This window comes from Hibiscus syriacus, unplaced genomic scaffold (assembly GCF_006381635.1).
Source record: "Hibiscus syriacus cultivar Baekdansim isolate YM2019G1 unplaced genomic scaffold, ASM638163v2 tig00010533_pilon, whole genome shotgun sequence".
In the NCBI taxonomy this organism is placed as follows: Eukaryota; Viridiplantae; Streptophyta; class Magnoliopsida; order Malvales; family Malvaceae; genus Hibiscus; species Hibiscus syriacus.
Window position 1 is genome coordinate 1,028,601 of NW_024062223.1, and position 14,283 is coordinate 1,042,883.

The 14,283-nt window shown below is 36.0% G+C and overlaps 4 protein-coding genes across 5 annotated transcripts; 2 read left to right on the forward strand and 2 right to left on the reverse strand.

The window, feature by feature from the left end:
- Positions 1-1,923: 1,923 nt before the first annotated feature.
- On the reverse strand, positions 1,924-4,749 carry LOC120204150 (SHUGOSHIN 2-like). Of its 2 annotated transcripts, none has more exons than XM_039204248.1 (11): positions 4,660-4,749; positions 4,137-4,315; positions 4,026-4,063; positions 3,792-3,900; positions 3,656-3,679; positions 3,497-3,559; positions 3,108-3,276; positions 2,972-3,023; positions 2,677-2,856; positions 2,376-2,555; positions 1,924-2,244 (listed from the first exon to the last, which is right to left on the reverse strand). In XM_039204248.1, exons 2-11 carry the CDS (start codon positions 4,290-4,292, stop codon positions 1,929-1,931), a joined length of 1,287 nt encoding a protein of 428 aa, XP_039060179.1. In that variant the 5' UTR covers positions 4,293-4,315; positions 4,660-4,749; the 3' UTR covers positions 1,924-1,928. The 2 variants fall into 2 exon arrangements, with proteins under 2 accessions (XP_039060179.1, XP_039060177.1); XM_039204246.1 differs by having other exon boundaries at positions 2,677-2,859.
- A 1,941-nt stretch (positions 4,750-6,690) lies between these two features.
- Positions 6,691-8,861, reverse strand: LOC120203994 (tRNA pseudouridine synthase A-like). Its single transcript, XM_039204108.1, has 4 exons — positions 8,562-8,861; positions 7,562-7,875; positions 6,946-7,320; positions 6,691-6,796 (listed from the first exon to the last, which is right to left on the reverse strand). The coding sequence occupies exons 1-3, from the start codon at positions 8,859-8,861 to the stop codon at positions 6,996-6,998; spliced, it is 939 nt and encodes a 312-aa protein (XP_039060039.1). The 3' UTR covers positions 6,691-6,796; positions 6,946-6,995.
- Positions 8,862-9,252: 391 nt separating this feature from the next.
- Positions 9,253-11,035, forward strand: LOC120204151. The gene is made up of 2 exons (XM_039204249.1): positions 9,253-9,383; positions 10,127-11,035. Exon 2 carries the CDS (start codon positions 10,155-10,157, stop codon positions 10,950-10,952), a length of 798 nt encoding a protein of 265 aa, XP_039060180.1. The 5' UTR covers positions 9,253-9,383; positions 10,127-10,154; the 3' UTR covers positions 10,953-11,035.
- Positions 11,036-11,913: 878 nt separating this feature from the next.
- On the forward strand, positions 11,914-12,312 carry LOC120204152 (molybdopterin synthase sulfur carrier subunit-like). Its single transcript, XM_039204250.1, has one exon. It carries the CDS (start codon positions 12,001-12,003, stop codon positions 12,310-12,312), a length of 312 nt encoding a protein of 103 aa, XP_039060181.1. The 5' UTR covers positions 11,914-12,000.
- The last annotated feature ends 1,971 nt before the right edge of the window (positions 12,313-14,283 follow it).

Sequence of the window (14,283 nt, forward strand, 5' to 3'; positions counted from 1 at the left end):
CAAAAGCAACATTCTGGATTCTTTTATCGTTGTCCTGTTTGCAATTTTAATATCAATATTTTATGTGCTTGGTTGATGCCCATCGTTGAAGATAAAAGCCTCCATCAGCACCCATTTACCTTACTTTGGAGACAAGGCTTATTCATTTGTGATGCATGTGGTACTGAGGGAAACTATATGTCTTATATATGTTTGACATGCAGCATCACAGTCCATAAAGACTGCACTTCACTCCCACGCATTATCAAATTTTCACGACATAATCATTATCCTTTTCACAAATATTTTCTTCAAACACGAGAGCTTACAAAGCAAGATTGCAAGATTTGTTTCAAAGAAGTGAAAGTAGACCGTGGGAGTTACTCTTGTCTGAAGTCCGATTGCAATTACATTGTTCATGTGAATTGTGCCTTGGAGGATGACAGATTTTACAAGGTGGTTAAGCAAGAAAGCCAATGAAAGGAGCTTTACGGAAGTTCAACTAAGTCTTTGCAGTCTTCCATCAATCGATTTGTTGAGGAGATTGATGATGGGGAAGCCACAAAGATTGAACATTTCAGCCATGAAGGTCATTGCTTGGTGTTAGTAGATAAGATGGAGGAGGAAGAAACTAATAGAAGATGTGATGGGTGCATTCTATCTGTCTCAACTCTATTTTATTATTGTTCTGAATCAGAATGCGATTTCTGTCTTCACAAATATTGTGCTGAACTCCAAAAACTTCAAATTTTGTGACTTGTGCCTTCGATATTGTAGTGGTTTCTTCTACAAAATTAGAGGATTCGACGTTTGCTTAAGGCGTGCTAAAGTTCCAGACATCATTGAAGAATTTTAAGGACACCAACACTTCCTGTTTTATGATTTCAAATGCAGGAAGCGATGTAATGGTTGTGGCAACAACCAGAGTCCGTATGGCGCATTCAAATGTGGAAAGTGCAGTTTTGTTATGGATTTGTGTGATTATCTTTTTCCTTCACAGATATCACAATGAAGATGCTTTGAATAATCATGATCTTCTGCATCGTCATTGTGATATCTGTGAAAGAAAAAGAGATCCAACCCTATGGTATTATTATTATTCAATATGTGATACTTCTGCTCATCCCAATTGTATCCTTGGAGAATTTCCATTTCTTAAGGATGGGATCACTTTGCCTTCTTTTTTGGAATCCACATCATCATCATGATCTTCAATTTCTTAGGAAGGCTGAAGACTACCCTGACTGCTCGTCCTGTGGTCAACGTGCCGAGGAGAAATTCTCGAGTGTAAAAAATTTACATGCAAGTATATTATTCACTTAAAATGCGTGTGGTAGATTCTAAATGTTCTGGTAAGTTATTCAGGTAATTAAAGAGCCATTCTTCTGTTCAATTACCATTGATTGCTGACATTGCATGATTTTGTTTTCATTTATTAACTTTAGTTTTAATTGTCTTTGTGATTGTAGATGTGTTTCACTCAAAATGAAGGGTTTAGAAGTCTTATTAAATCCAAGGAGTTCACAAACGGTTTCACATTTCATTCCTACTACTTCAACGAAAAGGATACTCCAAAACTTTCAATGAGCTTTATGTATGATTGTAAGTGTTATTGTTGTGTGTTGCTTGATAATGGATTTGTGTGATTATGTTTTAATGTCACTGTAGGGTTTGTTTGAGATTTATTTGGATTTATGTGATTATGTTTCAATGTCACTGTGGAGTTTGTTTAAGATTTGTTTGAATTTTTATGATTTGATTTCAATGTTACTTTAAGGATATTTCTTTTAAGACTTGCACAATTTTTATTACACGTTCAACCTACAAATGTATCAAAAATCTTACACAATTTCAGGCATGTAGGACTAACAACAAAAAGGGAAGTGTATTATACAGACACAACTGTGTTTCGGAACACAGAAATTAGAAGTAAACTCAAACTCACTCAGTCACTCTTGTCTGCGCATCTTCACATTAAGCTTCATTTCCTTGTAGGACTGTACCTTCTCGACTGCTCGTCGTAAAGGTCTTCCTGCAGACACCCTCCTGAGTTCTTGAGCTTCAGTTCTAGATGAAACTGTCATATTTCCTTCTTCGTGTTCGCTTTTGATTGATGAATCATCAGATGACAGTTGGACACTTTCATGCACCTTATCATCGCTTGTCGAAGAAACGAGAAATCTCAATTTGTCTACCTCAAACACATCTTTATTCGTTTCTGGTTCTTGTGCTTTAAACCTAGCAGATTGCCTTCTTAAACACGCCCTGCAAGCAAAAACAAAAAAGAAGCCACATTTTTCCTTTTTCATTGTGAAATTTTCAAATTAAAAAAAAAACACTTAAGATGATTCAGAATGATTTGCACTGAGCAATAAGAAATGTGCAAAAACAAAAACCTTTTGTTGTCAATCCCCTCCTTGGATTGGACTGGTTTGATACAAGGACCACTCTCATACACCTTATCATCACTGGTTGAAGAAACAAGAAATCTCTTTTTATCTACCTCAAATACATTTTCAGTTGCTTCTGGTTCTCTGGCTTTATGCCTAACAGATTGTCTTCTTGAACATAACTTGCTGGATAAAACATAAAGGAAATTTATAGTTTCCTTTTTCATTATGAAGTTTTCAAATTAAAAAAAAAAACTAACGATGATTGGAAATAATTCGCACTAACGAATAAGAAATGGACAAAAACCTTTTGTTTTTGATCCCCTCCTTGGCCTCGAATGGTTTGATACTAGAAGGGCCACACTCAAGAACCTTATCATCACTGGAAGAAGAAGCAAGAAATTTTGAATCATCTAACGCAAATGCATCTTCAGTTGTTTCTGGTTCTTGTGCTTTAAGCCTAGCAGATTGCCTTCTTAAACAAACCCTCCTTAGAAAACATAGAAGAAACTATAAATCTCCTTACTAGTTTTGAAGAACAAAGGAATACATACTTCTATTATAAAATTAATTTGCACAAAGCAATAAAATTGTACAAGCACCTTTTGTTCTCGACCCCCTCCTTGACTTGGACTGGTTTAGTATTAGAAGTGTCTGAAGCAGCATGAAAATGATAAATTACAAATGGCATGATGAACAGTAATAATTTTCAACTTAGGTTTCTGTCAAGCAAGTTACCAAGACAGTATGATTGCCGCTTCTTGTTCATATTACAAGATTTATCTTCTCCTTGATCTTCTTCATGTGATTCATCTTCCTTGCTAAACCTGCTCATATTACAAGTTTTACCTCCTCCATCTTCTTCTTTATGTGATTTAACTTCCATGCCACATTGGTTTGTTCCAAACTTCACATCATGGAAAAAGATGTGTGAATAGCTTGTGATGTTGACAAAAAAATCAATAAAGACACTGTATTTCTATTTAATGCTTCATTTCAAGGTGTTGGGCAACCCCCATTTGTAGCTTTCTTCGGGTGGTAAGCACAAAGGATCCAATAATCAGCAATGGAAACTAATTAAATACCGACTGTCAGCACTTAAATGAAGTAGATATTACAAAAAGTACCTCCAATTTCATTGCTTTAAGCACAGCATTTTTACATCCCAGCTCATGCTTAAGGGCTTTTAGCTGAAAACAAAATAAACTCAATTATCAAGTCCCAAAAACATACAAAAGGACTACGCAATATGAGGTTCAAGAAACTTTAATGTCCTGAAAACTTACCCTATCTTTGCTTAAATTAAGTTCCTGCAAAACCAATGTAAGACATCAACCTCACCAGGAGATCACAATATTATAAAATATGCCCTTAAGAGTTTTAAACTGAGAAAAACAGTTACTAAAAAAAGTACTAAGATACCGCTAACATATGGCTGTTTGCTTGCGCAAGTTGCAAGTTCTGTTGCTGAAACTTTTCCAAATTGATTCTCAGTTTCTGTAATTCAATCCCACTCAATTTGATAACTTTACTGACCAAAATTAAGGTAAAAGAAAAAAGGAAACATAAAAATAAAAGTCATCAAACACAAATACTAGCAAGCGATGGTTAGAAGGGGAAGGAAAAGAAACAAATACGATCAATCATGGAGGATACTTTCGATCTGCAAGAACTTTCATCAGCATCATATTTTCCTGAAAGACAAATTCAATAGAAAATCAATAAGTAAAAGAAAGAAAAGTGAATTGGTAGCTGTTCAAAGTATACCTGTTGAAGCTTGTCGATGAATTCTTTAGTCCCGAGAGAATCAGATTGCAGCAGCAGCAGCTTAGCACCTTGGTTCAACACTTCAGGTTGCTGCTGCAAGTTGGAAATGTCACTAAGCCCTTTCCTCGAAGCACCCATTGAACATCCATTTTCCATAATCTCCACTTTCAATTTACTACCTGGAATGAAATTCAACAAACTCAATCACGTTCATAGAAAACCCAATCTTCCATTCCACGGTGGAAACCATAAAAAATGAACTTCTTAACCTCTACACCAATTCATGTAAATCAAGCTAAATAGGTGAATCTGCATCAAATCAAATTCCACCATTCCAGCATTCAAATAAACTAAATAAAAGCATTATAGTCTCACCAACCAATTCATGAATCTAAAAAGTGACGAAGAGAACGAGAAAAAGATTCGAATGAATCGGGGAAATCGAAAGGGTTAAATTTTCTACAGACAAATTGAGGATGGAAATCAAGAAATAGGGAGGCATTTAAGGGGGGAATCGAAGTACCTGCAACGACGGCGGTTCCGGTGTCGAGTATCGTCAAATTTTCAATTTGCAGAGACCGAGATAAAACCCTAATCCTCACGCTGTCTCTTCTGCTCCCTCTTCCTCTTGATTCAAAATGGGCGAGAAAGTGGGAAAGTGAATATAAAGGGTAAAATAGTAAAAGTACGAGGAGGTTCAGATTCAAGTCACTCAACGGCTTTCCGAGCCTAAGGCCGAACCTGTTTCAAAACTTTTATCTTAATATAATATTGGTTTTATTTGATATCCCTATTATATAGATAGAAAATAAAAGGTTTAGTTGTCAAAAATTAATTTTATATCAACAAAATAATTTGATATTTTTAATTTATTAGAAAATAATATATATATAATTTATTTGTATAAAATAAAATATGAATCTTTATTAATAGTTAGGCCTGTAAATGAACCGAACGTCCAATGAACTATTAGTGAATTGTTTAGTGAGAATTACGTTTATTTATTAAATGAACGAACGTGAACAAGATTTTATGTTCATTTATTAAATGAACGAACACGAACATAGGACTCGTTCGTTCATTTACGTTCGTGAATGTTAGGTAATTCGTTAGTTTATATTCAGTTCAATCTCTAGATCCATTAAAATATCAAGACTCGATCAATTTTAACCTTAAACCTATTAATATTTTAAAATCCAATTAATTTTAAAATCAAATAAAAAATACTCAAATCAATTAAAGAAAATATAAATTTTAAAATTATTCGGAAATAAAAAACTTTTTATGTTCGAACACTTATGTTCTTTTTTCGATCATTTATGTTCGTTCGTTTGTGTTTGTTTATATTCATGTATGTTAGTTCATTTGTGTTTATTTATCATTTTAACGAACGAACACGAACAATCTACATTCTTTAATTAACGAACATGAACAAAAAATTTCATTCGTTTAGTTGCTCGTGTTAGTTCATTTGTTCAGTTAAACAAACAAACATAAACATACATCGTTCGTATTCGTTTGGTTCACTTACATGCCTATTAATAAATTAGCTGACCATATTCCCATATGTAACGGGGTGAGGGGAAGGTAAGGTAGTAGACTACCCCCAACGCCAGGTTGAGAGCAGCTTCCGTAGAAGACCTCCGGCAGTCAGAATTATGAATTGTCCACCGTGAGACTCGATCCCACGACCACAAGGTTAAGAGCCTTGAGCTCTACCAACTAAGCTGGCTCAAATAAAAAATATTGATAGTAAAATTTTATATTAATATAAATGAATATTTTTGTGTCACTATATATATATATATATATATATAACCTTGGATCCAATAAATAAATCGAGAAATATTTATTTTGAATTTTTATAGATTATGGATGAATATATGATTGGAATATTTTGGGTTTTGATATCAATCGATTTAGATTTGATAACATTAAATCATTTTCCAAAAAAATTAAGCTGAAGTCGAATTAGATTAAAATTTAAGATGAAAATTAATTGATTTAATTAAAGATAATAATATAATTATCCCTCGTATATTTAAAATGATTATAATAATATATTTTTTTATTTTTTAATTAGATTTTTTTTATTTAATAAAAATAAAAACTATATATATATATATATATGTGTGTGTGTTTTTATTTCAATATCAAGTTAAATTTTGAATTGATAAATCTTTTTTAAACACAAATTAGATCAAATAATTGATACCAAAATATAATACTCGAATCGAACACATAAATTAGATCAAATAAATGAACAAAAATATAGATAGTAACATAAGTAAACGTCGCCGGAAATATTTTCCGAGCTCGTGAAGCCTTAGCTCTTCCGTGGCTGACGAAGGAAACCCGAAATCTGATTACCCTTCTCTCCATAAAGCCTAGCTATCTCTCATGTACACCATTAGTGCCAAGCAAGGTGAAGAATGGTAGAAGTGTACTTGTCCAGTAAGTCTGTTGAAAAGCTGCTATGGATGAGGTGAAGAAAACCCGAATTAAGGGTGGTCGACAATATCCGAAAGTGTGCCGTTGAACCCAAATCGACTAATTGGTTGGCTGTCCAGAATAACCATCTGAGTATTAGCTGCATGTCCATGAATGTGGTATCCAATCCAAATGAATCTGTCATTTCCTTCCAAACACTTAACAACCTTGTAATTATGACAATGTAAACCCGATCTCGCTAAATGTCGGTGGTTAAAAAATCAAAACTCAAAGTTCCGACCTAAACAGAAGCACCATGCAACTATAACTTGATAAAAATGATGTAAAATTAATTTTTCATCGAGACTATGCGTATAGGAAATGTTCTACTCTTTCACAGTCTGTATCTCAGCAGTGTCTCCGCTTTTCTCACCCGCATTCCATGGTGTCTGCACCGTCACCAACCTTTGGACTCTTCTTCCCATCGATTGTGTCTCCGCTGCAGGCCCGTAAATCGGGATAGTTTCTGTGGTTTAGAGAATGCAACCACAGGCCAACGGTTCCTTCCTCACACTCCGTGGAGGATATATGAGAGTATATAAACTTCATTTTGAATTCCTCTGCCTCTTCTGCATATGCTTTCATAGACAACTCTTCATGAGTATCTTTCCATTTTTGATTATAAGACGAAAAGATGCACTCATCCAAGTACAAACCAACCTCGGGTGCCGTCGGTACGTTGATGTGTACAGCCCTGAAATTCATTAAGATGTATATTAAACGAAAATTTGTTTACAACCATAATCTATCTTGTCCGGATTCATCGTTTACTCTAAAGTACCTATCTTTAACACTTATGTCAGACATATTTGGATTTGGTACGTGGTATTCTCCAAATATATCGATTATCGAGTATATCATGCTAAACACATACCAATACAACAAGCATCCCGAATCCGGATGGCATAGCAATGCAATTGAAAACAAGTACTTACTTTCTCAATGCAGTTTTAATCAGAGACTCGGGAGTGCAATTCCTCATGATAGCAACTGCCACACCGATCATCTTTCGAATCTGATGAAGCATGAAGCTCTGACCCACAGCCTCACACTTCACAAAATCAATGCCCTCAACGGTAACAACTTTGTTTGCGTGAAATGAAACAATATATCGATGTGCAGCAGGATCTTCGGCTTTCATTCTTGTAGTGAAGTTATGGAAGTTGTGAGACCCAACATAGTGATTCAATATTCTATTGAACCTCTCCTTCTCTTCCTCACCATAACAAAACCTTGGTTTTAAAAGGCACTAGGCGCAAAGAGCAAGGTGAAGTCGCGCGCCTTTCATAGACATGGCGCACATTTATTCTAAAAAGTTCATAAATCAGTTCTGGAGTATATTCATACCAACTACTCACGGGTTCACTTCACTCCTAAAGAACTTAAACTCATGTTCTTTCACCATTGCTTGTCCCTTCCTCAAGATCATACTACATACATAATATGTTTTTGGTGGAAAAGGCTGTTGGAGTTTGTTAGGAGAGTTATTCTGGTTGTTGCAAGCTAGACTATGTTGGAGGCTACATAAAAACTTGATTGGTTAAGGGCCAAAAATCCTCTAATGGCCTACATTTCTCTACTTTATATGCTAGTTTTGCTAAACCTAATTGTGTTTGCAGACACCATTCATTTAACTCTTCCACATCCAACTGGATTCATGCATTTTTCACTTGAAGAATGTGCTGCTAACTCTACCATTAATTACCTTGGTATCGGCTATAGATGATAATCATTGTATCATCTCAAAAGTCTTTTATATACCATTACCTTCCTCTTCTATAGCCACCGGAATCTTTGAGCTTCTATTTTCATTTCTTCTCTAATCAACTTCTAAAATCCACAATACAGGCAAGCAGTGGAAGATCCAAACGATGGAAGAGCAAGTAAACTTTATCTCCTATTCTTAAGGCGGCAGAAGCGCGCGCCTATGGGCGCCTCCCGTATCTCGCTTCGCCCCAACCCAGGCGGGCGCAAAGTCCATTGCCTGGCTGCGCCTTCGGCCGAGGTGCGCCTTTTAAAACCAAGAACAAAACTTTTTTTTTCCTCTTTCTTGTGTATTTTATCTTCCACAAACCTACAATCGTCCATTTCGGTAACTTCCTCCTTCAGTTCAGAAGTCGGGTTATATTCCTTAATTGTATTTTCAGCATCCCCAATGTTCGATGAAATGTCGGGCTGAAAAACAGTCGACTTGGCTGCAATAACTTTATCTGCCACAACCCCAGAATCATCCATTTCAGTAACCTCCTCCTTAAGCTCAGATGTTAGTTTATCTCCCTTAATTGCATTTTCTGCATCTGCAATGTTGGATGAAATGTAAGACAATGCTTGTGTATACACAGTTGCTCGAATTTAAAATATTTAAAGAAAATAATTCTCTTTTAACATTTTATCAATAATTAAAATTAAATAATATAATTCTATAATAAATTAGTCTAGAAAAACTAAATTCTAATTAGATACCTAAAATCAAATTTAGGGACTAAATTATATATTAACCCGAAAAACAAGCCCTGAAACTAAATTAACCCTGTCTGTACATGCCGTTGGTTCATTTCATTTCAGACAAAAGTTGTGGATTTATAAAATAAAAGAAGAAGAGAAAAATAAATTTCAATAGAGCTTCATTGATAAGGGACAGGGACAACATAATTAAAAAGAACAGAAGCTTTACTCTCCAAGCTTGAAACTTTAATATTTCTCCCTCTGATCGAAACCTGAAGATTGTTTCTTTTGTTCTTCTAATCGTTTTATCTGGTAAGTAAATTTCCCTTCTTTTTAATTGGAGAAATCGAAGTTCTGATTTCTGGGTTTTCGTTATTTTCTGATGTTTTAATTTGGGTATCGATTATAATGCCTTTTTCTTTTTGATCTTTTGTCTCTTTAGTCCCATGGGGTGTTTTTGTTTTGGTTAAATTGCAGATATTTGTGCTTGTTTATTTGATTTTTTTTTTACAAAAATGAACCCTAGAATTCATTGAATTATCCTGGAAATTCATGTGGGATGATTTGGTATAAGTTGAAGGTTTGTTCATACAGTGAGAAGCCATACGAGCTTAGTAGTTGGCCTTTTGTGGAATCAAATTCTGCACTTTGTGGTCAAAGTTAGGTTTGGGGATTAGGGTTCTAGGGTTCAATGAACAAGGTGTGCGGTGGTGATTGCTGTGCGAATTGGGGATCGACTCTATTGTGATTGTTTCTGTTTACATCACTTTCTTATGGATTGCAGTGGAAATTAAGAAGATAACAAATTTGGTTCATTGATTGTAGAAAGGGAATTTGCCATTTAGCTCTTTTTGTCATCCGAATTTGGATGAGTGTCGGATGTGGTATGTATCCGACGTGAGTTGAGCTTTTCTAAGTTTCTTCATTTAGAGGATCCTACTCGTATACATGTTGCATATCGATATTAGACATGATCAAATAGCCTGGTTTTTTTCTCTTTTAAAACATCCCTTTCTCGACTTGCATTTCGATTCGTGATTTTTGACAAACTTCAGTGATGAACCGCCGTCCACCTTCAACAAGATGAATGGATTCTCCGCGGTGGACGGCTTTGTGGAGATAACTGAATCCCTAGCAGAGATGATCAAGTTCGTGGCGAATGAACCCTCGGTCGGACTTTTCTACATTCAACAGCACACCGAGAATGCCATTCCTAACGTAGTTAATCTCCATGATCATGTTGTAGAGAAGTCTCATGAAGCAACATTACACACCGAGGACTTGGAAGACTCTATCACTATGATAAGATCCATGAAGGAATGCGGTTTCCCAATTGCAGATGAGATGATCAAGGACATCAAGAGCTCGTTAACATTAATGTCTGCAAAGCAACCAAAGAGAGGTCTGATCCACAGCTCTACATCAAGCTTTCAGATGGGAAGAACAAACCCTTGGGGACCAATGTCATGGGGTCCCGGTTCCGGAAATGCACAGTTTGGTGGCAGCAATTATTTTTCGACTGTAATCAAGTCCGCCAAACAAAAAGCAAGCAATTTTAAGTGGTCGCAACTTGATTCCAAGGAACAGATGGAAACCGATCCCCAGAAGCCGCCTCCGCAACCAGATCCACCGTTATCGGTTGCATCTACCAGCACCAGTACAATTCCAGATACAGAAGCTGATGAGCTACCTGAGCTACCTGTATCGAGTCAAATGGCCGATGAAGCCAACGAAGAAGACAAAAAGGAAGAAACCAAAGACGACGTTGAACCTCCACATGAAAAACCACCATTCTTGTCCGAAAACTATGAAGATTTCAAGGCTGACAAAGAGGCTAAATTAGAACAATGGTTGCAAGGAACTGAAGGCAAACATGGATGAAAGCAAGGGAGATTGTGACACAAGTGAGATTTGGAGATACTGTTTTTTTTAATATATACATATGGATTGGTATGATTCATCTATGTTACGTCCAAACTTTTACTTTTTCTCGATATACGATCGAATATAAGATTGAATTGTGCAGAGATCCATTATGAGACAATATTTGTAATGTTAAAGATTCAGATTCTAGTACTAATTAAGTTCACTGTATTGATTCAAACCACATGACATTTTGCCCTTTCTTTATAGAAAACACACATAAGACAATGAGAAATCCAACAAACATAAGATAATACATGGATTAAGTTTTCTGTTCCTCCTTTATTTTATCCATCTCCTCCTCCGGTGCCTGACCCAGCTCTTTCTTTCCTTCAAGTTCCCGATTCGCCAGTAAACTAAGGTAAAATCTTGAAGCCCTAAACTTAATTTGAGGATTAATCTTTACTTTGATTCATGGGATTCGTGGTTTTGACTTGCTGTGTTATCGGATACTCTGCTACAATTTGATTCTCTGTTTTCGATTCTACTGCTTGCTACTCTTTTCACTTTCAACCTGTTAATTGAAATTTCTGATCTTTAATGCTCACCTGATTTTTCTGATTGTAATTTCCGTTCTAGTGTTTCATGATTTCTATTTCCTCGTTTCGGGTAGATATTAATGCTGTACTTGAGCAGTTGTGTCCATTGTTGGGTATATGAATCATGTTCATGCATGTTATTATCGTCAATTGATTTGAAAATAGACAGCAGAGAAGCCGAAATCGAGGGGGAATTATCAATTTTGTCGATGCGTTTTGACCTAATTTGAATCTCTGCTTTGTTCATCTGATTTATTTACTTATAATCATGTTCTAGCATTACATGAATCAAGGTTGCTAGCTGAGCATGAGTATCTGGTCTATGATCCGTGCTCAAAGCACAAGATTCAAATTAACCATTCCTCGAATCGAAAACAGACACTAAAGGTGGTTCGAAATCAATTCCGTTTCGTGGTATCAGCAGGTTCAGTTTGTGATAAATCCAGTGTTGCCTTCCATTTGTTAACATGATGGAGGTGAAACCCAAGGACGATAATCTTCCTGCCGTCACGCCGGTCGACAAAGACGGATCGTTTGTTCAGATAAAGGTGCTGTTCTTCGCCAAAGCTCGAGATATAACCGGGTTGACAGAGCTATCGATGGAGGTTCCATCCGGTAGTACTACACAAGATTGTCTAAACAAGCTCATTTCGAAGTTCCCGAACTTGGACGAGATTCGGAACTGCATTGTTCTTGCTCTCAATGAAGAATATACAACTGTTTCGGCTGTTAAAGACCAAGATGAATTGGCCATTATTCCTCCGATAAGCGGCGGGTGAGCAGTTTCCGTTTCATGTTTTCAAAGGCACTCCATGAATAAAAACACAAACTTCAACCGTATAATGTGCACTTGAATCTGCAATATTTCGAGTCTTTATGTGTTAATGTTTCGATGTTACTACAATCTGTCACTCGGATGTTCGTTTTCTTTAAAATATTTGTGTCCGACATTTATGTTATTTGAACTCGAGTGTGAGTGTGTGTGAGTTTAGATATGGGAATGTGCCTAACATAAATATCTAAACTCTTTTATAAAATTCGAATCCGATTAAATCTTAAATCTTAAATCATAAACAAGATTTGTTTCCTATTGAACCCTAAGCTCCTTTTGATGGAACCCTAAACCCCAACTCATTTGAAATCCCACCCAACACTGAAATTTAGAAGATCATTGTTGAAATCCATTCGTTTTCGTCATCGTCGATCTCTGTCGAACACGATCCTTATACAAATATGACCCCTAAATTAGTTCATTTCGACAGTCAAATCAGGATAGGTTTAGATCGATTTTGAGAGGGCCTTGTCTACATAGCGACCACCCTAGCGAGCGATGGTCGGATTCTAAAAATACGAACATTCCGACGAATGTTCATATTTCTCTTATAGAGAAGAGAGAAAGTAAAGAGAGAACAAAGAATATTTATATTTTCATATAATTTAATCAAAATTATGAATACTTGGAATATCACATCAGTGATATCCGTTTGATCGTTAATCGAGGACAAAGAATATACATATTTTCATATAACTTAATCAAAACTATGAATACTTGGAATATAACATCAGTGATATCCGTTTGATCGTTAATCAACCAACTGTCACCAAAAAAATTTCATAAAAAGGATCAAATTAAAAATAAAATGAATTTTAAATTAAACAGATAAATTTGTTAACAATATATCTCACAATAATTCAAAAAAATAATTCAAAAGAAAATCCATTTCCACCTCAGTGCACCGGTAACCCTGATTCCAAGCAAGTAGCAGTCCATCCATCAGGATCGAGCAACGACCAATGTAGCGACTATAACCCAGGAGACATTCCCCATCCGAGTTACGGAAGACACCGCCACATGATGCATCCGTAGAAGGTTGTCGAACTGCGCCGTCGGTATTGAGCTTGATTACACCGATGTTAGGTGGACGCCAAGGCTGGGACTTGGAAGACCGCGGAGCTGTGAGAGTGGAACCTTTAGGTTGATCCCGAAGAGATTGATCACAAGCCCTGGTAGCTTGAATGACTTCTTCACCGTTAAAGATGAAGGAGCACCTCTGCTTCCAAAGCCGCCACGCTAGAATCCCGAACATGTGTCTCTAATGGTGAGGCGTGCTGTCAGCACCTGTAAAGACACAGAGATTAGTTTTAAGCCAATCAAGGAGGTTAAGGGAAAAGAAACTCCATGTTACTTGAGCTGGAGTGATCCGAGTCCACGCAGCACCGGCCGTAGGGCAGTCTCTAAGAACATGGATAATAGTTTCCTCGTTATGGCCACACACAGGACAGCCGAAGTACATCGTCACACAGGACAGCCGAAGTCCGTCACACCACGAAGTACAAAATATTATCATCCTCGAACTCAGGTGCCCAAAAAATATCAACACTTCCTTTATCATAGTAAAAATGGTATATAAATAAAATTATTACACAATAAACAAATTTTCATCAACTCTTACCTTATTTAATATTACCTCCTAAATCATATTTTTAAAATATAATTAATTTAATAAGATCATGCATTAAGCTCCGATAAAAGTTCGAATTAAAATGTCAATAGATCACAATCTAATAATTATAAAAAAGAACAGGGTAAAATACACAAATGATCTTCCGATTATAGAGTACGACTTTATTAAGTCCCTCAACTGTTAAAAGTTACAAAATAGTCCTTCGATTATAGAGTATTATTTTATTGAGTCACTCGACTATCAAAAGTTACAAAATGGTCACCCGACTATTCATTATGTTTCAAA

Coding starts and splice junctions, on each gene's coding strand:
- LOC120204152 (XM_039204250.1), top strand. CDS start 12,001: ATGATGGAGGTGAAACCCAAGGACGATAATCTTCCTGCCGTCACGCCG.
- LOC120203994 (XM_039204108.1), bottom strand. CDS start 8,861: ATGGATGATTCTGGGGTTGTGGCAGATAAAGTTATTGCAGCCAAGTCG. Junction 7,876..8,561: donor GGCGAAGCGAGATACGGGAG/GCGCCCATAGGC, acceptor CTTTGCGCCTAG/TGCCTTTTAAAACCAAGGTT. Junction 7,321..7,561: donor ATTAAAACTGCATTGAGAAA/GTAAGTACTTGT, acceptor AATGAATTTCAG/GGCTGTACACATCAACGTAC.
- LOC120204151 (XM_039204249.1), top strand. CDS start 10,155: ATGAATGGATTCTCCGCGGTGGACGGCTTTGTGGAGATAACTGAATCC.
- LOC120204150 (XM_039204246.1), bottom strand. CDS start 4,292: ATGGAAAATGGATGTTCAATGGGTGCTTCGAGGAAAGGGCTTAGTGAC. Junction 3,680..3,791: donor CAAACAGCCATATGTTAGCG/GTATCTTAGTAC, acceptor TTGGTTTTGCAG/GAACTTAATTTAAGCAAAGA. Junction 2,556..2,676: donor GAGGGGATCAAAAACAAAAG/GTTTTTGTCCAT, acceptor TGTTTTATCCAG/CAAGTTATGTTCAAGAAGAC.